The sequence below is a fragment of the Dryobates pubescens genome, chromosome Z, assembly GCF_014839835.1.
Source record: "Dryobates pubescens isolate bDryPub1 chromosome Z, bDryPub1.pri, whole genome shotgun sequence".
Classification (NCBI taxonomy): Eukaryota; Metazoa; Chordata; class Aves; order Piciformes; family Picidae; genus Dryobates; species Dryobates pubescens.
Window position 1 is genome coordinate 1,451,466 of NC_071657.1, and position 22,865 is coordinate 1,474,330.

Below are 22,865 nucleotides of genomic sequence, written 5' to 3' on the forward strand. Positions count from 1 at the left end.
CATTATGGTGCTGGGTGAGCTGCTGTGGGTGCCCTGCTTTAGCTCAGGGGTTGGACTGGATGATCTCCAGAGGTCCCTTCCAACCTAAACCATGCTGGGATTCTGGGCTCTGAAATTCTCTGATTTAACAAAAAATCATTTACAAGATCACAAGATCAGATTTGAGGTTTTTGGTTTTGGTTTTTTTTTGCCCCTTTCTAATATTATCTGCAAACCAGCAAGGTTGTTCAGACTGTGGCACTGATTTGAGGGGGGTGGTTTGGGAGTTTGAAGTGCTTGAAAGTTTGATGCTTGTGAATCCCAGACCCATCAGAGAGATGGTGGTGGCTGTTGTTGATGTCCTTGCCTACCTGCTTTCTTCTGTGTGAGGGGGAAGAGATACTGGAAGTTGCAGGGACTGATAGGTAACTTCTCAACTTTGAATATTTGGGTTTGAGCAGTTTTTCTGTGTTAGGAGGAGTGGATTACCCCAAGGCATTGTTGTCTCAGTGGATGTCACTTCCAGGACAGATGTTTTTGATTTTCCAGTGAGAACCTGTGGCCATTTCTGGAGGGAGACTAGAGGCATGGACCTGTCTCTGGTTACAGCTCTCAATGTGCTCCTAGAATGAGCCCTGGTAACTCCATGTTTTGCATCAGCAGTTTGAGATTTGGCAGGTGGCCTTACTGCTAGGGCTCTGCTGCTGATAATCTGGCTAAATTTGACCAAATGATGAATCTCTGGGGGAAGGGGAGCAGTCTGTTTCCATCTGCACAGCAGATAAGTAGCCAGAGGTGGGCTGATGTCAGCAGTAATTGAATGGTCCCATCTTGCTGCTCCCAGAGCCAGATGGGCTGTTTGCACCAGCTGAGCTATGTGGGGACAGGCTGAAGCTTGTGTAAGTGCTGCCTCCAGCTCCTGTAGGCTGGGACTGTGCCCCCAGGGATGCTTCTGTGGCTGCCTGGTGGGACTGTGCCCCCAGGGATGCTTCTGTGGCTGCCTGGTGGGACTGTGCTGCCAGGGATGCTTCTGTGGCTGCCTGGTGGGACTGTGCTCCCAGGGATGCTTCTGTGGCTGCCTGGTGGGACTGTGCCCCCAGGGATGCTTCTGTGGCTGCCTGGGGGGACTGTGCTCCCAGGGATGCATGGTGGCTGCCTGGTGGGACTGTGCTCCCAGGGATGCTTCTGTGGCTGCCTGGTGGGACTGTGCTGCCAGGGATGCTTCTGTGGCTGCCTGGTGGGACTGTGCCCCCAGGGATGCTTCTGTGGCTGCCTGGTGGGACTGTGCTCCCAGGGATGCTTCTGTGGCTGCCTGGTGGGACTGTGCTCCCAGGGATGCTTCTGTGGCTGCCTGGTGGGACTGTGCTCCCAGGGATGCTTCTGTGGCTGCCTGGTGGGACTGTGCCCCCAGGGATGCTTCTGTGGCTGCCTGGTGGGACTGTGCTCCCAGGGATGCATGGTGGCTGCCTGGTGGGACTGTGCTGCCAGGGATGCTTCTGTGGCTGCCTGGTGGGACTGTGCTCCCAGGGATGCTTCTGTGGCTGCCTGGTGGGACTGTGCTCCCAGGGATGCTTCTGTGGCTGCCTGGTGGGACTGTGCTGCCAGGGATGCTTCTGTGGCTGCCTGGTGGGACTGTGCTCCCAGGGATGCTTCTGTGGCTGCCTGGTGGGACTGTGCTCCCAGGGATGCTTCTGTGGGTGCTTGGCAGTGTTTGGAGCTACATAGAATGGTTTGGGTGGGAAGGTCATCCAGTCCTAACCCCCCTGCAGTCAGCAGAGCCATCTGCAATTGGAGCAGTTTGCTTACAGCCCCAAACAACCTGACCTTGAACGTTGCCAGGGGTGGGTCATCTACCACCTTCTCTGGGCAACTTGGACAGGATCTTACCACCCTCAGTGTCCAACATATCTTCCTTCTCTCTGCTCTCAATGGGCCTCTTTTAGTTTAGTAGCCTCCTGTGTTCTGGCTTGTACTTGTTACTCCTTGTCCTGTCCCTGGGCACCACCAAACAGAGCCTGGCACCTTCATCCTGACATCCACCCTTCAGATATTGATAGACATTGAGTAGATCTCTCCTCAGCCTTCTCCTCTCCAGACTAATCAGCCCCAGGGCTCTCAGTCTCTCTTTGTAGCAGAGATACTCAAGTGCCCCAGTCATCCTCCTAGCTCTGTGGGACTCTTTCAGATCCCTGTCTCTCTGGAACTGGGGAGCCCAAAACTGGGCACAGTATTGCAGGTGTGGTCTCACCAGGGCAGGGGGAGGCGGGGAAGGAGAACCACCCCAGACCTGCTGGACAGACTGTTCTTGATGGCCCCCAGGATGCCATTGGCTCTCTTGGCCACAAGGGCACATTGCTGTCCCATGCAGACCCTGCTGTCCACTGGGACTCCAAGGTCTTTCTCCATGGAGCTGCTCTCCAGCAGGATCACCCCTCGTCTGTGCTGGTGCCTGGGGTTGTTCCTCCCCAGATGCAGGCCTCTGCACTTGTCCTTGTTGAACTTACATAGAATAGAATACATAGAATAAACCAGGTTGGAAGAGACCTTCAAGATCACCGCGTCCAACCCATCAACCAATCCAACCCACCCAAACAACTAACCCACAGCACCAAGTACCCCATCAAGTCTTCTCCTAAAAACCTCCAGTGATGGCGACTCCACCACCTCCCCAGGCAGCCCATTCCAATGTGCAATCACTCTTTCTGTATAGAACTTTTTTCTAACATCCAGCCTGAATCTCCCCTGGCGCAGCCTGAGACTGTGTCCTCTTGTTCTGGTACTGGCTGCCTGGGAGAAGAGACCAACATCCGTCTGTCTACAACCTCCCTTCAGGTAGTTGTAGAGAGCAATAAGGTCACCCCTGAGTCTCCTCTTCTCCAGGCTAAGCAACCCCAGCTCCCTCAGCCTCTCCTTGTAGGGCTTATGTTCCAAACCCCTCACCAACTTTGTTGCTCTTCTCTGGACTCGTTCCAGCAAGTCAACCTCCTTCCTAAACTGAGGGGCCCAGAACTGGACACAGTTCTGCATGGGGTTGCTGTGGCCAATGTGCAGAACCCGGCACTTGGATGTGTTCAATCTCCTGCCCTTGGCCTCTGCCCATCTGCCCAGCCTGTCGAGGTCCCTCTGCAGAGCCTCTCTACCCTCCAGCAGATCAACTCCTGCCCCCAGCTTGGTGTCGTCAGCAAATTTACTGATGATGGACTCGATGCCCTCGTCCAGATCATCAATAAAGATGTTAAAGAGCAAGGGGCCCAGTACTGATCCCTGGGGCACACCACTGGTGACTGGCTGCCAGCTGGATGTGGCACCATTCACCACCACTCTCTGGGCTCAGCCTCCAGCCAGTTCCTAACCCATCGCAGTGTGCTCCCATCCAAGCCATGGGCTGACAGCTTGGCCAGGAGTTTGCTATGGGGAACGGTGTCAAAGGCCTTCATGAGGTTCCTCTCCACCAAGTTCTCATCCTGTCCAGCAGCACAGCCTGAGGGGTATCAGCCACTCCCTCCCTGTTAGGTATCATCAGAGAACTTGCTGAGAGTCCACTCAGTCTCCTCCCAGATGACTGATGAAGGTATCTGTCACATACAGGCTGATCAGGTTGTCCTGGAGCACAGAGTGTGTTGCAATACATTGTGTGTGTTTAATCCACTAGTCACACAACTTAACAGCTGCATAACCTTTCAGCTGCCTGCTTTGTGAAAATTTTCATTGTCTTTCAGGCTATTCCTGTTCATCATCAGTGTTGTCCATCCAGACTAGTTGTCCTTGTTTACCAGAGCTCCTTAGATGACTTGGCTTTCACTCATAGCATCATCACTATCATAGTATCAGTCAGGGTTGGAAGGGACCACAAGGATCATCCAGTTCCAACCCCCCTGCCATGGGCAGGGACACCCCACACTAGGTCAGGCTGGCCAGAGCCTCATCCAGCCTGGGCTTAAACACCTCCAGGGACTGAGCCCCAACCACCTCCCTGGACAACCCATTCCAGGGCTTCACCACTCTCATGGGGAAGAACTTCCTCCTCACCTCCAGCCTGAATCTCCCCACCTCCAGCTTCATTCCATTCCCCCTAGTCCTAGCACTACCTGAGATCCTGAGCAGTCCCTCCCCAGCCTTCTTGTAGCCCCCTGCAGATACTGGAAGGCCACAATTAGGTCACCTCAGAGCCTTCTCTTCTCCAGACTGAACAGCCCCAACTCCTTCAGTCTGTCCTCACAGGAGAGGTGCTGCAGCCCTCTGCTCATCCTCCTGGCCCTTCTCTGGACACCTTCCAGCACCTCCAGATCCCTCTTGTAATAGGGGCTCCAGAACTGGAGGCAGTACTCCAGGTGGGGTCTCCCCAGAGCTGTGCAGAGGGGGAGAATCACCTCCCTTGCCCTGCTGGCCACGCTTCTCTTGCTGCAGCCCAGGATCTGGTTGGCTTTCCGGGCTGCAAGTGCACACTGAGAGCTCCTGGTGAGCTTCTCCTCCACCAGCACCCCCAAGTCTCTCTCCTCAGGGCTGCTTTCCAGCCAGTCCCTGCCCAGCCTGGATTTGTGCCTTTGCCTTAAAGTAGTGTTGGTGACTAGTTACAACCAGAAATTATACCTGCTTCTACAGCCATTCGTGGCCTGCTCTGTGTGGAAACCCTTCCTGTGGTGATTTCATGTTTCCTATTTGTTCCTCAGCCTTGACCATTCTTCCCTTAAATACCTCTCAAGTCTTTTCCTCTCCCCTGATATTCTTTTATCCCACATGCCCCCTCACCAGGAATGGTTCCAGAAATGTGACATCTGGCACCTCTCTGGGCAGCCTGGGTCAGGGTCTCACCACCCTCACTGTAAAAACATTTATTTTGCTTCTGTCCAGTTTGAATCTTCCCTTTTTGTTTCTTTCTTTTTTTTAATTCTTCTTTTTTTTTTTCAAACTGTCACACAGAATAAATCCAAACCTGTAGAGCATCTTCTCCATGTTTTTAGGGCAGCTCCTGCTGACTCATAGAATAGAATCATAGAATAATAGAATCAGCAAGGTTGGAAAAGAACTCAAAGATCATCGAGTCCAACCTGTCACCACAGACCTCATGACTAATAGACCATGCCACATCCAATCCCCTCTTGAACACCTCCAGGGACGGTGACTCCACCACCTCCCTGGGCAGCCCATTCCAATGGCTAACAACTCTCTCTGGGAAGAACTTTCTCCTCACCTCCAGCCTAAACCTCCTCTGGCACAGCTTGAGACTGTGTCCTCTTGTTCTGGTGCTGGTTGCCTGGGAGAAGAGACCAACCCCCACCTGGCTACAACCTCCCTTCAGGGAGTTGTAGAGAGCAAGAAGGTCTCCCCTGAGCCTTCTCTTCTCCAGGCTAAGCAACCCCAGCTCCCTCAGCCTCTCCTCACAGGGCTGTGCTCAAGGCCTCTCCCCAGCCTTGTTGCCCTTCTCTGGACACGTTCAAGTGTCTCAATGTCCTTCTTAAACTGAGGAGCCCAGAACTGGACACAGGACTCCAGGTGTGGCCTAAGCAGTGCTGAGCACAGGGCACAATGACTTCCCTGCTCCTGCTGGCCACACTATTCTTGATGCAGGCCAGGATGCCATTGGCCATTGGTCATTTTTGCCAGACCTTTAAAGCAGGGGTTACTTGGTGCTTAATGTTTGCTCTATCACTCCAAGTTGCTCAGCTGAGCACTCCAGGAGGAAAGAGTGGATATTCTTCTCTGGAGATGTTCAAAACCCATGTAGGCATGATCCTATGCAGCTGTTCTGGGTGAGCCTGCTTTAACAGAGGGGTTGGTCTAGATGACCTCCAGAGGTCCCTTCCTGCTGCAATGACCCAGTTATGGTGGTGGACTTCATCCACCCTGATAGTGGAGAGCACTGCAAGAGATAAAACCATTAACCTAGGTGATGAATATTAGGGGAAGAGACCTCACATCCAGCAAGCTAAAGGCTTCAGTGTGAAGCCAGCAGTTAACCTCATCATCTGCCCCATGTCCTTCAGCCTGTGTGCTCTTACCAATCAGAGCTCCTACATGTTGCCTCTTGCCCAGCATGTAGTGAGGGAGAACAGGAAGGAGTTCCAGAATGATTCAGGTGGCTAAGGTGGAACTGGAGGCTTTATAGTATGAGGGATGAGACCGCTGCCTAAACATGAGCCAGCAGTGTGCCCAGGCAGCCAAGAGGGTCAATGGCATCCTGGCCTGCATCAGGAACAGTGTGGCCAGCAGGAGCAGGGAGGTCATTGTGCCCTGTACTCTGCATTGGTTAGGCCACACCTTGAGTCCTGTGTCCAGTTCTGGGCCCCTCAGTTTAGGAAGGACATTGAGACACTTGAAGGTGTCCAGAGAAGGGCAACAAGGCTGGGGAGAGGCCTTGAGCACAGCCCTGTGAGGAGAGGCTGAGGGAGCTGGGGTTGCTTAGCCTGCAGAAGAGAAGGATCAAGGGTGACCTCATTGCCCTCTACAACTACCTGAATGGAGGTTGTAGCCAGGAGGGGATTGGTCTCTTCTCCCAGGCAACCAGCACCAGAACAAGAGGACACAGTCTCAAGCTGCACCAGGGGAAGTTTAGGCTGGAGGTGAGGAGAAAGTTCTTCCCTGAGAGAGTTGTTAGCCATTGGGATGTGCTGCCCAGGGAGGTGGTGGAGTCCCCATCCCTGGAGGTGTTCAAGAGGGGTTTGGACTTGGCTCTTGGTGCCATGGTCTAGTCATGAGGTCTGTGGAGACAGGTTGGACTTGATGATCCTTGAGGTCTCTTCCAACCTTGGTGATATTGTGATACTGTGAACTGTGGAGGCTGGAAGAGACCTTTGAGATCACCAAGTCCAACTGCTCCTCTAGTGCTCACAGTCCCACCGCAGCTGCTCAGCCGCCGCCGCTCACCCAGGGCCCTCAGCACATCCTCTTGGCTTTTCAGAAAGGATGCAGAAACGTGGTGGCACAGGGCACAGAAATGAGGGCATTGCCCAATTTCATCATCTTTGTGCACACTTGGTGTGTTTCAGCATGACTTATGGTCCAGGTGATGAGATCTGCCAGGTGACAGCCCTGCAGAGGTCTGTCACAGAACCACAGAGTCACAGCAGCTGGAATAGGCCTTCCAGATCATCAAGTACAACCATGATCTACCTCTACCAGGGCCACCACTGCACCCTGTCTGGATGTGCTTTAGATACACCCAGGGCTGGGGATTCAGCCTCTTCCCTGGGCAGCCTGGGCCAGGCCTGGACAACCCTTTTGGCTTAGGTTTTTCTCATGTCCAACCTAAACCTCCCCTGGGGCAGCTTGAGGCCATTGCCTCTTGTCCTGTCCCTTGTATCTTGGGAGCAGAGCCCAAGCCCTACCTGGCTCCAGCCTCCTCTCAGGGAGCTGCAGAGAGCAAGGAGGTCTCCCTCAGCCTCCTCTTCTCCAGCCTCAACACCCCCAGCTCCCTCAGCTGCTCCTCCCCAGCCCTCTCCAGACCCTTTCCCAGCTCTGTTGCCCTGCTCTGGCCCTGCTCCAGCTCCTCAATGTCCTTCCTGCAGTGAGGAGCCCAAAGGTGACCCCAGCACTCAAACTGTGGCCTCCCCAGTGCTCAGTCCAGGGGCACAATCCCTGCCCTGCTCCTGCTGCCGCACCAGTGCTGGCACCAGAGGAGGTGTCACTTCTGCCACCTACACAGAACAGTCCTTGGCTGGGCGCTGCTGAGTCTGGAAGGGTGCTTGGAAAAGAAGGTCCTGCCTGCAGCCACTGCTGTGAGGAGCTCCCAGCTCCCTGCCAGCTCCCTGCCAGCTCCCTGCCAGCTCCCTGCCAGCTCCCTGCCAGCTCCCTGCCTGTGTGTTCTCTCCCTGGCAGCCCCTCACGTTTGAGGCTGGAAGCTCGCTCGGCTGTAGGAGTCCAGACAGCTTTGGGTGTCCTCGTTCAGACCTAGCTGCTAAAGAGCTTTCTTGGGGTTTTCTCCTTTCCTTTTCTTTTTCCCTCCAGATCTTGAAAAACATCACCTGGTATGCAGAACGTGTCCTAACAGAGATCTCCCTGGGGAGTCTCCTGATCCTGGTTGTGATAAGGACCATCCAGTACAACATGACACGGACACGGGTAAGAGCTGACGCGCCCCGTGGGGGTTTCAGGCGGGCTCTGGGGTTTTTCCTTCACTCTGTTGCAACCCAGCTGGCATCTGGATTTACCAGGAGGGAAGGAGTGGGAAGCTCAGCCACATTAACTGAGCCCAGTGTGAAGTGGTTCTGAACTTCTAACACTGTCTCTGTATTGTTTTCGATTTGTTGAGAAGGTTTCTCTAAAGACCAAAAGTCAGGAACCAAAGTTGACTTCATGTGAGGAGGAAGAGTTGCTTAATGTCAAGGCTTGGGTCTGGTTTGGCCACTAGATGAGTGACAGAGGCTCTCCATGAGCCCCTCTGCCTTTCCAAAGGGAAGAAGGGAGAGAGGCTGATGGGGTTGGAAAGAAACTCAACCAGCTGGGATGGAAAGCAGAACAATGTCATGGGATAGAGACAAAGAGATACAAACCAAAGTGGAACCCAACCCCTGATAGCAATGATGGCACCATTGGCACCACTGATGCAGGGGGTAGGCACTGGGGAGGTTCCAGGTTGGACTCAGCAGCAGGTTCAGGAGCTGGATTCTGGATCTGGATTTGGGAACACACAGAACAGGATCACAGGCAGAAGGGACAGAGTCCTCCTGGGACACCAGCCAGTGAAGAAGAGGCTTGACCCTGCTGATCCCTCAGCTTTCTCCTGAAGATGCCACCCATGGGCTGCAATCCATCCCTTGCTGGGCAGCTGAGGATCCCCTCTCCTGTCTGCTCCTCCCTGCACATGTCACCTGTGACTTCCTGCTCCCCAAGGTGTGGCACAAGCTGTGGCAGTGCCCTTGGTGTGCCCAGGATCAAGCCTTAGGCAGAGCCTCTCTGCAGCCAGCCCTTGGCAGGAGCTCTGCCCACCAGCATGGCCACTGCTAGGAGCAGCCCCTGGCTGTGCCAACCTGCACTGAGCTGCAGAAAGTGCCCAAACTGAGCAGGGACTGAGCTGGGAAGCCACAGCACAAACCAGGAGACTTCTTTTCATGACAAGAAGTAATGCCTTTTTGCTGCTCTTAGATTGCTCAGAAGTGGGAATTTCAGCTCTATTTGTTGTCAGTGTTGTTAAGAAGTAGGAGAGTGACTGGGCCATGAAACCTTTATGAGCTCCAGCAAAGCAAAACTCCTTCACCTTCATAACCTTGCATCAAATTGTTGTGAATGTTTCCAGCATTTTATTCTATACCTTATCTCAGATTTGAAAGTGTGGCATCATACCCCTTGGAGTATTTTCAACAGCCAAAAGCACAGAGGCTTTGCATGAAAAAGCAGCCCCCCAAAGTTGCATATATTTCAAACTGAAAATCAAGGATTTACTTTTTATGACCAAATTAATTGGAAGAAATGAGGACATTCTTGGCTTTATACTTGTAGGATCTGGAATCTGTTATGTTATGTACACCACAGAATTCCAGCATGGTGTAGGTTGGAAGGGACCTCTGGAGATCATTGAGCCCAACTCCCCCTGCTCCAGCAGGGCACCCACAGCAGCTTGCCCAGCAGCACAGTGCCCAGTGGGGGTTGGAAGCTCTCCAGAGAAGGACACTCCACAACCTCTCTGGGCAGCCTGCTCCAGCCCTCCAGCACCCTCACAACAAACAACTTTCTCCTCCTGTTCAGGTGGAACCTCCTGGGTTCCAGTTTGTGCCCCTTGCCCCTTGTCCTATCCCTGGGCACCACTGAGCAGAGCCTGGCCCCAGCCTCTTGCCCCCCAGCCTTTATCTCTTGCTGAGCATTGCTCAGCTCCCCTCTGGGGCTGCTCTGCTCCAGGCTCAACAGCCCCAGGGGCTCTCAGTCTTTGCTCCTCACAGAGCTGCTCCAGGGCCCTCAGCATCTTAGTAGGCTCTGCTGGGCTCTCTCCAGTAGTTCCCTGTCTCTCTTGAACTGGGGAGCCCAGAATTGGACCTAATACTCCAGATGTGTCCTCACTAGGGCAGAGCAAAGGGCAAGAACCTCCCCTGACCACTGGTCAAAGTCTTTTCAGTGCACCCCAAGACAGCATTGGCCTCCTTGGCCATGAGGGCAATTGCTGGCTGATGCTGATTGCTGTCCACCAGCACTCCCAAGTCCTTCTCCACAGAACTGCTTTCTAGCAGCTCAATCTCTCACCTGTCCTGTGCAGGAGGTTGTTCCTCCCCAGGTACAGGACCCTATGCTTGCCCTGGTTGAAATTCATGAGGTTCTTCTCTACCAGACTCTCCCATATGAACCTAAATGATTGCATGCTTTTATGCCTGTAGATCCACACAGACATCTGCATGAAATCTTTTCTAAGCCCTATATGTTAAGGTAACTTTTAAGCATCACCAGGTCTGTGCTTGTTGCACTTCTGATCTGTGCTTTTTTGACTTGCTGGAAGGTGTCCAGAGAAGGGCAACAAGGCTGGGGAGAGGCCTTGAGCACAGCCCTGTGAGGAGAGGCTGAGGGAGCTGGGGTTGCTTGTCCTGCAGAAGAGGAGGCTCAGGGGAGACCTTCTTGCTCTCTCCAACTCCCTGAAGGGAGGTTGTAGGCAGCTGGGGGTTGGTCTCTTCTCCCAGGCAAGCAGCACCAGAACAAGAGGACACAGTCTCAGGCTGTGCCAGGGGAGGTTTAGGCTGGATGTTAGGATGAGGTTGTTAAACCCCTCTCTATTCTATTCCAACAGTCATGGCAGTCTGGGGGAGTCCCCAGAGACTGGAAACGGGGAAACACTGCCCCCATTTTCAAAAAGGGTAAGAAGGAGGAACCAGGGAACTGCAGGCCAGGCAGTCTCACCTCTGTGCCCAGAAAGATCATGGAGCAGATCCTCCTGGAGGCACTACTGACTCAGAAGAATAGTGAAGAGGTGATTGGGAACAGTCAGCATGGCTTTGACAAGGGCAAATCCTGCCTGACCAGCCTGGTGGTCTTCTATGAACAGGTGACAACATCAACAGCTGAGGGGCAGCAACTGATGTCATTTACCTGGCCCTGAGCAAAGCCTTCAACACTGTCCCACACCATATCCTGGTCTCCAAGCTGGTGACACATGGGTTTGATGGATGGACCACTAGATGGATACACAACTGGCTTGATGGCCAAAGAGTAGCTGTCCATGGGTCCATGTCCCAGTGGAGGCCAGGGACAAGCAGAGTCCCTCAGGGATCAGTCCCAAGAGCAGGCTTGTTCAACATCTTTGTGGGTGCCATGGACAGTGGCACTGAGTGCACCCTCAGCAGGGTTGCTGATGACACCAAGCTGTGTGGTGCAGCAGACAGGCTGGAGGGAAGGGATCCATCCAGAGGGACCTGGACAGGCTGGAGAGGTGGGCACAAGCCAACCTCAGGAGGTTCAACAAGACCAAGGGCAGGGTCCTGCAGCTGGGTGGAGGCAATCCCAGGCACAAATCCAGGCTGGGCAGGGACTGGCTGGAAAGCAGCCCTGAGGAGGGAGCCTTGGGGGTGCTGGTGGAGAAGAAGCTCACCAGGAGCTCTCAGAGTGCACTTGCAGCCCGGAAAGCCAACCAGATCCTGGGCTGCAGCAAGGGAAGTGTGGCCAGCAGGGCAAGGGAGGGGATTCTCCCCCTCTGCTCAGCTCTGGGGAGACCCCACCTGGAGTACTGCCTCCAGTTCTGGAGCCCCTATTGCAAGAGGGATCTGGAGGTGCTGGAAGGTGTCCAGAGCAGGGCCAGGAGGATGAGCAGAGGGCTGGAGCACCTCTCCTGTGAGGACAGACTGAAGGAGTTGGGGCTGTTCAGTCTGGAGAAGAGAAGGCTCTGAGGTGACCTCATTGTGGCCTTCCAGGATCTGAAGGGGGCTACAAGAAGGCTGGGGAGGGACTGCTCAGGATCTCAGGGAGTGCTAAGACTAGGGAGAATGGAATGAAGCTGGAGGTGGGGAGATTGAGGCTGGAGGTGAGGAGGAAGTTCTTCCCCATGAGAGTGGTGGAGCCCTGGAATGGGTTGTCCAGGGAGGTGGTTGAGGCCCTGTCCCTGGAGGTGTTTAAGCCCAGGCTGGATGAGGCTCTGGGCAGCCTGATCTAGTGTGGGGTGTCCCTGTCCATGGCAGGGGGGCTGGAACTGGATGATCCTTGTGGTCCCTTCCAACCCTGACTGATTCTATGATACTATGAAGAATTTCTTCACAGAGAGAGAGATTGGGATGTGCTGCCCAGGGAGGTGGTGGAGTCACCATCCCTGGAGGTGTTCAGGAAGAACCTGGATGAGGCACTTGGTGCCATGGTTCAGTTGATCAGATGGTGTTGGGTGATAGGTTGGACTTGATGATCTCTGAGGTGTTTTCCAACCTGGTTGATTCTGTGATTCTATTCTATTCTATTCTATTCTATTCTATTCTATTCTATTCTATTCTATTCTATTCTATTCTATTCCATGCCATGCCATGCCATGCCATGCCATGCCATTCCATGGTATTCTATTCTATTCTATTCTATTCTATTCTGTTCTGTTCTATTCTATTCTATTCTATTCTGCTCTTTTCTATTCTATTCTATTCTATTCTATTCTATTCTATTCTATTCTATTCTATTCTATTCCTATTTCTACTTCTACTTCTATTTCTATTTCTATTCTACTCCTATTCTATTCTGTTCCTCAGTTTGGGTTTTTTTGAGTGATTCCTTCAGGAGGTGTCAGTGTGTATCAACAGGAGAGTTTGATGTGGTGGTTTTCACTTTGTTTTTGTTCTTTCCTCTTCCTCCTGGCAGGACAAATACCTCCACACAAACTGTCTGGCAGCCTTGGCCAACATGTCAGCGCAGTTCCGCTCGCTCCACCAGTACGCCGCTCAGAGGATCATCAGGTAAATACCTAAGCTTCTCTTCTCTTTGAATAGGAAGACTTCTCCTCTCCTCTTTGCTGAGACTCAGGTGTAGGGAAGCTTGATTTGTCTATGCCTTCATGGGTGTTGATGGCCTGAAACAGTTGAAATGATAATCTGAATAACTAAGTAATCCTGGTGTAGGTCTTAATGGCTTTCTACTTCAACCTGTTCTTCCTCCCCTCCCCCCCCCCAAAAAAAAAGGAGAAAATATTAGTTACTCTGAAAAACTTCTCCATTTTGAGTCTCTTAACAGACAGAAGGTTTTCAGGGATTTCTGTGATTTATGCTCTCTTTTTTTGATTAATGTATCTACAAAGCAGTCCTGAGTGCTGGTTCTCAGCTGGCTTTTCAGCTGGCTTTTCAGCTGGCTTTTCAGCTGGCTTCACTTCTTCTTGCCTCTGTGGCAGGAGATCTGTTTGTTAGATCAGACATGAAGCACAACAGTTGTTTTGGCAACAAAACCTGCACCCCTGTTTTTCAGCTGATAAAGTGTGCTGGGCTGTGGGGTAAGAAATGCTCAGAATCTGCTCTGGATCTGAACAAGGCCCTAAGCAAAGAGGCAGATACTGGAGTTGGTCCTTCCTAGTTTGTATCTGTGCTGCAGGCACTTCATGAAGGCAGCTCGTCCTGCAGCAGGCATCCTGCTGATCTTGGCAGCCAGCCCTCCTCCAGGGAAACTGGGAAGGTCCTGGGATAAGCTGTGGAAAGGCTTGTGTGCCAAAAAGGGGGGATGGCAGTTGCTCTTCTGTGCCCTTTGTAAAGGGCTGGGTTAACCAGAGGTACACCATGTTCTTGAAGCACTGCTCTTCAGCATGTGATCCCCTCTGAGCCCATTTTGGGAAGGGTTGGTTGTAAAAGTGTGGATGACTAACCAGGATGATTCTCCTCTGCCGCTAGCTTTTCCCTGCCTGATACTCAAACCTATTGTCATACCCCCTGGCTGCAATAATGAGCTTTCAGGATTTGAATCAGGGCTGTTTTCCTGTGAAACATCTTACAAACACTTGCTCTCTTCATTCCTCACATCACAGACAGGATCTGAGTTTCCCAAGCACTTGGCAGCTGTTGGCCTCTGAAGTCCCAGATGCCTGTGTGGTGTGAGATACCCTACCTTGATGCCCTTTTCTTTCATCTGATACTTTTGTTTTCCACTTCAGAGCTTTTCCCTGAGTCCCCAGGCCCTGATTTTTCACCATTTTATTCTAGGGCTGTTTCTGCACACCAAAGGGAGAAGTGTTCCCCTGGTTATTATTTTGTCCAGCAAGAGGTTATCCTGCTTCTCCAGGTTGTTATCACCACTCAGTAACCTCATAGTCAAGGTTACTGCAGGCTTGGCTTTTGGCAAAATGCTCTTGAGTTCATGGACATATGCCCTTCAGAATTTAAACTCATGGTTCAAAGTAAGCTCTGCTGGATTACTTTGATTTAATTGGGTTATGAAGTGGCAAAGCAAGTGGTCTTCTGGCTTCTCAGAAGAGTTGGCAGCCATCAGTGGAGAAGCCATAACCTCAAGACCTTTGCACAGACATCTCACCTCAACCTTTAAACCTGGGAACATGAAAGGAGCCTTCTGTGCTGTGAGGTTCCTCCCTGCACCAGCCTTTTCCAGCCTTAATCCCTAAGATACCTCCAAGGCAGGCTGACTCCTTGATATTTGAGACCCATCTCAGGATGCAGCAAAGGCTGTGCAACACCCAGAAGTTCTCTTGCCCTCCTTGTAAGGCAGATTTCAATGATCTGCTGTGACATTTGAGTGCCTTATTCATTATCTCTCCAGGCATGTGTAGTTACAATGAGCCTTTAGTGTTGTGGCTTGATTTTAGTTGTGAAATGACTGTGCTGAGATCCTTATCAGAGGCAGGCAGAGCTCTGTTGTAGCTTAAAGGGTGTGTGGAAAGGAGGCATAGGGGTGAATGGCACAAAACAGGGCAAGAAAATTCAGTCACACTGCAGTTGCCTTTTGGTGAAGGACTAAGAAAGCCACACTTGAAATGTGCCAGGTGGAAAGATCTTAGAGCAAGCATGTAGTGCTGGCACATTCAAAACTCTTATTTCTTCCAAAGGTGGAAGCCCACAGAGGCTGCTGTTGGCTTCTTTTAGCAGGAGGACTTTTCCATGGGATCTGAGCTGAGCAGCATTACAAATAATGGCCAGCCAAGGTTCAGCTGCACAGAGAATTGTGCTGATCAGTCATGGGAATGTTATCTGTGTCATAACAGCTTAAAGGTGGCAGAAATCTTTGGGGATGGATGAAAGATAAGGGGTTGTCAAGGCCTGGACCAGGCTGCCCAGGGATAGCGGGGGAGTCCCTGTCCCTGGGGAGATTCAAAAGCTGTGTAGATGTGGTGCTGAAGGGCATGGTTTAGTGGTAATGTGGTCATGCTGGCTTAATGCTTGGACCCTGGTTTTAAAGGTTCTTTCAAGCCTAAACAATTCAATGATCCTGTTCTGTGATTCTGTAATCTAGTCTGAGACCTCAGTACATTTTGAGAACTGTAGAGATAGCAGTGTGGCAGGACAGCAGTCTGAGAAGGATGGTGGTTATCCCAGCCACTGGAGCTTTATTATATGTAATACATGCATTTAATATGACAAAATCTATTGTGGAGTGTCCTGTGGGGCTAGAACATGGGCAGGCTGGGAGGAAGGGTCAATTCAAGTGGCAGCCTGTCTCCTGTAGGAATTTACTTTCTAGTATGGTAACATTTTCTCCTTGGGAACTTTACAACCTTGAGTGCCCTGGAAGGCTTAAGCATCATAAAAGTACTTGAACCTGATGCCCTCTCTAAATAAGCAGTTTGGGTACAAAGCTTCACTTACCAAGAGGAGCAGCAGAAAAAAATACTTGTGAACACACATCTCTGCTGGCTGTTAATAATAATAATAATAATAATAATAATAATAATAACAATAATAATAATAATAATAATAATAAAACCAGGCTGGAAGAGACCTTCAAGATCATCGTGTCCAACCCCTCAACCAATCCAACCCACCTAAACAACTAACCCATGGCACCAAGCACCCCATCAAGTCTCCTCCTGAACACCTCCAGTGATGGTGACTCCACCACCTCCCCAGGCAGCCCATTCCAATGGGCAATCACTCTCTCTGTGTAGAACTTCTTCCTAACATCCAACCTAAACCTCCCCTGGTGCAGCCTGAGACTGTGTCCTCTTGTTCTGGTACTGGGTGCCTGGGAGAAGAGACCAACATCCACCTGTCTACAGCTTCCCTTCAGGTAGTTGTAGAGAGTAATAAGGTCACCCCTGAGTCTCCTCTTCTCCAGGCTAAGCAACCCCAGCTCCCTCAGCCTCTCCTCACAGGGCTGTGTTCCAAACCCCTCCCCAGCTTTCTTGCCCTTCTCTGGACACCTTCCAGCAAGTCAACCTCCTTCCTAAACTGAGGAGCCCAGAACTGGACACAGTACTCAAAGTGTGGCCTAACCAGTGCAGTGTACAGGGGCAGAATGACCTCCCTGCTCCTGCTGGCCACACTCTTCTTGATGCAGGCCAGGATGCCATTGGCCCTCCTGGCTGCCTGGGCACACTGCTGGCTCATGTTCCGCCTACCATCAACCAGCACCCCCAGGTCCCTCTCTGCCTGGCTGCTCTCAGCCACTCTGACCCCAGCCTGTAGCTCTGCATGGGGTTGCTGTGGCCAATGTGCAGAACATGGCACTTGGATGTGTTCAATCTCATGCCCTTGGCCTCTGCCCATCTGCCCAGCCTGTCCAGGTCCCTCTGCAGAGCCTCTCTGCCCTCCAGCAGATCAACTCCTGCCCCCAGCTTGGTGTTGTCTGCAAATTTACTGATGATGGACTCGATGCCCTCGTCCAGATCATCAGTGAAGATGTTAAAGAGCATGGGGCCCAGCACTGATCCCTGGGGCACACCACTGGTGCCTGGCTGCCAGCTGGATGTGGCACCATTCACCACCCCTCTCTGGGCTCGGCCCTCCAGCCAGTTCCTAACCCAATGCAGTGTGTTCCCATCCAAGCCATGGGCTGACAGGAGCAAGTTCTTCACCATGAGGTTGGTGGAACACTGCAACAGGTTGCCCAGGGAGGTGGTTTAGACTCCATTCCTGGAGATATTGAAGGTGAGGCTCGCCAGGGCTCTGAGCCACCTGGTCTGGTGGAGGGTGTCCCTGCTGACTGCAGTGGGGTTTGACCAGATGACCTTTAGAGGAGTTTTCCAACCCAGACCATTCTATGATATTTCATAAGAGACTGACTTTTTGAGACATACATTGTCCTTCCTTTTCCTACCTTATGAGCTCTGTTGCCACTACTATTAAACTGAACCAGCACTGATGTACCCAGTTCACTCCATGAGACTAAAGGAGAGTTACTCCAGTTTAAATTCCTGGTTTTGGTTACACCATCAGAGTGCAAAGCATCTCTGAGAGAAGGAACTCCTGTTATCTATCATGGGAAAAAAAAGTGAAAGAAGCCTAAAAAGAAGGCATTTTGTGTTACATAGACTTATTTCAGGCTAGAGGTTTTTAGATTAAGTAGCCATGAAACACTTAACTTCAAATCAGCTTAGCAATACAACCAAATAGACAGTCATAATTTAAGCCTCACCAGATGCTCTGATGATTTCCTTCCTTAATGTGAGAAGTAATTCCATCTCCATGCAGGCTTTTTCCCCTAATCCTATTCTGAGCAGAGACTGCCAATTGTTTTAGATTCTGAGGACTTATTTTCTATGAAAGAAATGGGCTTGGGAATATTCAGTGGTAGTGTATTTAAGGGCTCCATAAAACACAGATTCCCAGTGTTGGGTAGTTTGTGTCCTGTTCCAGCAAGCATGAAAATAGATTAATACCAATTTGTTCATCTCAAGGAGCTGCTGGGAGTAAAAATAGATGTTGTGGATGCTTTATTACAGTAAGATCCAGGGCAGTGTTCATTTAGTGCTGGATGTTCTCTGCTGTTAGACTGAGTTCAGTTTTGGGTCCCTCACTCCAAGAAGGACATTGAGGTGCTGGAGCAGGTCCAGAGAAGAGCAGCAAAGCTGGGGAAGGGTCTGGAGCACAAGTGTGGTGAGGAGCAGCTGAGGGACCTCTGGTTGTTTAGTCTGGAAAAGAGGAGGCTGAGGGGAGACCTTCTTGCTCTCTACAGCTCCCTGAAAGGAGACTGGAGCCAGGTGGGGGTTGGTCTCTTCCTCCTAGCAACAAGTGATAAGACAAGAGGAAATGTCCTCATGTTGTAACCAGGGGAGGTTTAGATTGGACATCAGGAACAATTTCTTCCCTGAAGGGGCTGTCAAGGCCTGGCCCAGGCTGTCCAGGTCAGTGGTGGAGCCTCCATCCCTGGAGGCCTTTCAAAGCTGTGTAGCTGTGGTGCTGAGGGCCGTGGTTCGGTGATGCCCTGGCAGTGCTGGGTTATCAGCTGCAATTGATGGTCCTAGAGGTCTGTTCCAACCAGAACAGTGCTGTGATTGTATTCTGTGACTTGGAGATCCTTCCCTTCTCAATCTGCTGGTTTGTTTATAATTACACATCAATTAATTGCAGTGATTGTATCAGCACAGTGCCAAGGGTGCTGTTGCTCTGTGCTGGCTCTCTCTTCTCTTTGTGAAGCACTGACATTTGTAGTGTCTTTAAGCTGTATTGATGGACTCTCTGAAAAGAACAATTAATTGAAGTGGATATTGATGCCATTATTGTCACAAATGACTACCAGAAGTGGCTGTATGGTCTCCAAGCAGCAACACACAAGAAGATGGGGTTCTTACACACCAGTTATGGTTGCTGTTGCTGTTCCATGATGAGTAAAGCCAGGCACCTGACTGGCTTAGTAGTGCAGGTATGACATTGAGGTGCTGGAGCAGGGAGAGGGAAGGGCAACAAAGGTGGTGAGAGGTTTGGAGAACAGGCCTTATGGGGAGAAGCTGAGGGAGCTGGGATTGTCTAGTCTGAGGAAGAGGAGGCTGAGAAGAGGCCTAATTGCTGTCTGCAGCTACCTGAAAGGAGAATGTAGAGAGGCTGGTGTTGGCCTCAGCTCCCAGGTAACTAATGACAGGACAAGAGGTAATGGCCTCAAGTTGTACCAAGGGAGGTTTAGGTGGTACATTAGGAAAAAATTCTGTGCTGCAAGAGTGGTGAGGGGTTGGCACAGGCTGCCCAGGGAGGTGGTGGAGTCCCCATGCCTGGAGGTGTTCAAAAACCGAGATGTGATACTTCAAGATGTGGTCTAATGGTCATGGAGGTGCTGGGTAGAAGGTTGGACTTCATGATCTTAGAGGTCTTTTCCAGCCTTAATGGTTCTGTGATACTGTGATTCTATGTCTTCTATTTGTCAGTTAAAACTCTCATTCATTCCCTCACCTCATTTGGGAACTATTTACAGCTTTCCTACAGCTAACCTGCCTGCTCCATTGTGTGTGACCCTTGGAAATGGAGAGGCTGTCCCCAAGCAGGTCTCTTCTGACATCTCATCACCGTGTCACCTGAATAAGACTAGTGACAAGGGGACAGCTGATTGCTTAAGGCTTTTCCTGTATCTTGATCCATGGTAATGCTTGCTGCTTTCTAATCAGCTGTATACCACTAGAGGTTGCCATACACCTTGCTAATTAGACATGCTCAGTTAGCGTTAAAAGACTTTATGGGGCTCGGCCAATATTCATTTTCCCTTTTCTTGCCTACAACTGTCACCACATCTGTGCACATTCAGGGTTGTGTGAGCTTCTGAGAACACTTCATGGCTCTGTACTTCTCACCTTAGATAACTGAAGGAACTCAAGCATCAAAATTAAACCACTGTCACCTTTTCATCCTTGGCTGTCAGAGAGAGTTCAGTGGGGTGCAGGGAATCGTGTGAAGAAAGAGATTTCTGACTTCTTCCTGCTGCTGAAAGGAGTGAGGTGGAATTAGGGAAAAAAGCTGAGCTTAAACAAGATGCAAATGATAGAATGACCATACAATGGTTTAGGATGGAAGGGACCTTCAAAGCTCATCCAGTCCACCCTCCCTGCAGTCAGCAGGGAAATCTGCAACTACAGCAGGCTGCTGAGAGCCCCAGACAACCTCACCTGGAATGCTGCCAGGGATGGGACATCTCCCACCTCTCTGGGCAGCCTGGCACAGGCTCTCACCACCCTCACAGTGAAGAAGCCCAACTCTCTTAGCCTGGTCTCCCAGCAGAGCACTTCCAGCCCTCCCAGCACTGCTGTGGCCTCTGGCCCCACTCCAACAGGTCCCTGTCTGTGCTGGGGACTCCAGAGCTGCCCCAGCACTGCAGGGGGGGTGGTCTCAGTAGAGCAGAGTCTTTATCCATGCATGCTGATGAGAGGAGAGTGTCATCAGGGTCCTGCTAAACCTGTCACAAAAGCAAAGTATGAGACATAGGGCTGGCCATACCAATTCTGTTGCTGCCTGGAAGAAGCAGAGATAGCAACCCTATTTCTCACTGGTCACCTTGAAGCTGATGGTGATGAGTGCTGTTGGATATCCTGGAGCTTGATACTGGGCACTGGAGGAACTCTATTTTAAAATACTCTTGTAGGCAGTGTGCTTAAATACCCATGCCCTGACTGCAGTGCTGTGGTTCCCAAGTCTGCCTTTTCTCAAAGAGACCTTCTTGCTCTCTACAGCTTCCTGAAAGGAGGCTGATTGCAAATGGGGGTTGGTCTCTTCTCCCAGGGAACAAGTGATGGGAAAAGAGGAAACAGCCTCAAGTTGCACCAGGGGAGGTTTAGGCAGGATGTGAGGAACAATTTCTTTTCCAAAAGGGTTGTCAAGGCCTGGCCCAGGCTGCCCAGGGCAGTGGTGGAGTCCCCATCCCTGGAGATACGTGGTTTAATGGTGGACTTGGCAGTGCTGGGTTAATGGGTGGAGTTTATGACCTTACAGCTCTTTTCCAATCAAAACAATTCTGTGACTTTATTATTCTATGTCTCCTTTCCAAGATGTCTAAACATGTGGGGGTGGGTGTTGATCTGTTAGAGGGCAGGAGAGCTCTGCAGAGGGACCTGGACAGGCTGGACAGATGGGCAGAGGCCAAGGGCAGGAGATTGAACACATCCAAGTGCCAGGCTCTGCACATTGGCCACAACAACCCCAGGCAGTGCTACAGGCTGGGGGCAGAGTGGCTGAGAGCAGCCAGGCAGAGAGGGACCTGGGGGTACTGGTCGATGGTAGGCTGAACATGAGCCAGCAGTGTGCCCAGGTGGCCAAGAAGGCCAGTGGCATCCTGGCCTGCATCAGGAACAGTGTGGCCAGCAGGAGCAGGGAGGTCATTGTGCCCTGTGCTCAGCTCTGGTTAGGCCACACCTTGAGTCCTGTGTCCATTTTTGGGCTCCTCAGTTTAGGAAAGATGTTGAGCTGCTGGAAGGTGTCCAGAGAAGGGCAACAAAGCTGGGGAGGGGTCTGGAGCACAGCCCTGTGAGGAGAGGCTGAGGGAGCTGGGGTTGCTTAGCCTGGAGAAGAGGAGGCTCAGGGGAGACCTTCTTGCTCTCTACAACTGCCTGAAGGGAGGTTGTAGCCAGGTGGGGGTTGGTCTCTTCTCCCAGGCCACCAGCACCAGAACAAGAGGACACAGTCTCAAGCTGTGCCAGGGGAGGTTCAGGCTAGATGTTAGGAAGAAGTTCTATATAGAAAGAGAGATTGGCCATTGGAATGTGCTGCCCAGGGAGGTGGTGGAGTCACCATCGCTGGAGGTGTTTAGGAAAGAGCCTGGATGAGGCACTTGGTGCCATGGTTGAGTTGATTAGAGGGTGCTGGGTGATAGGTTGGACTTGATGATCTCAAAGGTGTCTTCCAACCTGGTTAATTCTAGTCTAGTCTAGTCTAGTCTAGTCTAGTCTAGTCTAGTCTATTCTGTTCCGTTCCGATCCGTTCCATTCCGTTCTGTTCCAATGTGAGTGTTGTTTTTTTTTGCATTCCTCTTATGCTGGATTTCATTGATGGTGCTCATGGTGCAGACCATGCCCTGCAGCTCAAGGTCTTTAATTGTCTACTTTGGGGTGACCCTGTTGATGCCAGCAGTGGCTTTCAGTGACTCCTATTCCCAAATACTTGCAAAGAGACATCACATCACTGAGATAAAGAGGGGGAAAAGCTGGGTTTAGTGGATTTTCTGCCCCTCAACAAGCTTGTGTTTGTTTTAAAGCAGTAGCAAGTGGCCTGTTCATCCCAGCACACTACCATATAGTCCTCTACATTTATGATTTAGTGATATATGTGTTGTTTTAATTTCCCCCCATGTCCCTTGCTGTGGTGGCATTCACTGTGTGCTTTAAGAGAGATTAATTCTCTTCATTACTGGCAGGCCACAGAAGTGGCTGCTTGACATTACCTCAAAAAGTGAGAGCTAAAAACCTCAAAGACATTTTATTGCTTCTTAACTTTAGGAAAAGATTTGTGGCTTTCCAGTTGAGAGGAGAAAACAATTACTGTTATTAACCTGGGTCTAAAAATGGTACTTTATTTATGAGCAACTGCTTTATAATGAGATGCCTTAACAGCCTTCCCCTCCCCCCCTCCCCTTCCAGTACAGTGTGTTGCAAAAAGGGATAATCCCATTTTTATTAGATGGTTTTTATTAGATGTTCCAAGTAGAGTGACAATTAATGGCTTCTCAGAAAAAGGGCCTTCATGAAGTTCTCATTATGGGAATGGAAGATCAAACAGCTCCAAGCCAACGAGTCTGAACTTGGTTTTAATCTGCAGGCTCTCAGGAGCAGAATTTGGAGGGATTTTGGTGTTCACAGGTTCACAGATTGCACTGGGGGTGGAAGGAACTCTCAAAGGTCATCTTGTCCAACTCCCCTGCAGCCATCAGGAACACCTCCAACTAGATCAGGCTGTGCAGGGCCACATCAAGTCTGATCTTGAATGTCTCCAGGAATGAGGCCTCAACTGCATCCCTGGGCATCCTGTTCCAGTGCCTAATCACCCTCATTGTGCAGAGCTTCCTTCTGATGATCTCTCCTGCTCCAGTTTCAAACCATTGCCCCACATCCTATCCCCACAACCCCTTCTAAACAGCCCCTCCCCAGCTTTTCTGTGACCTGC

The 22,865-nt window shown here is 51.0% G+C and overlaps 1 protein-coding gene across 3 annotated transcripts in view; it reads left to right on the forward strand.

The window, feature by feature from the left end:
- Positions 1-22,865, forward strand: part of DYM (dymeclin) — a 313,818-nt gene that overhangs the window by 122,302 nt on the left and 168,651 nt on the right. For all 3 annotated transcript variants that reach the window (XM_054179019.1, XM_054179021.1, XM_054179020.1), the window contains exons 12-13: positions 7,924-8,037; positions 12,724-12,818. In XM_054179019.1, the coding sequence (XP_054034994.1) occupies positions 7,924-8,037; positions 12,724-12,818 (209 nt within the window). The remainder of the gene's footprint in view (positions 1-7,923; positions 8,038-12,723; positions 12,819-22,865) is intronic.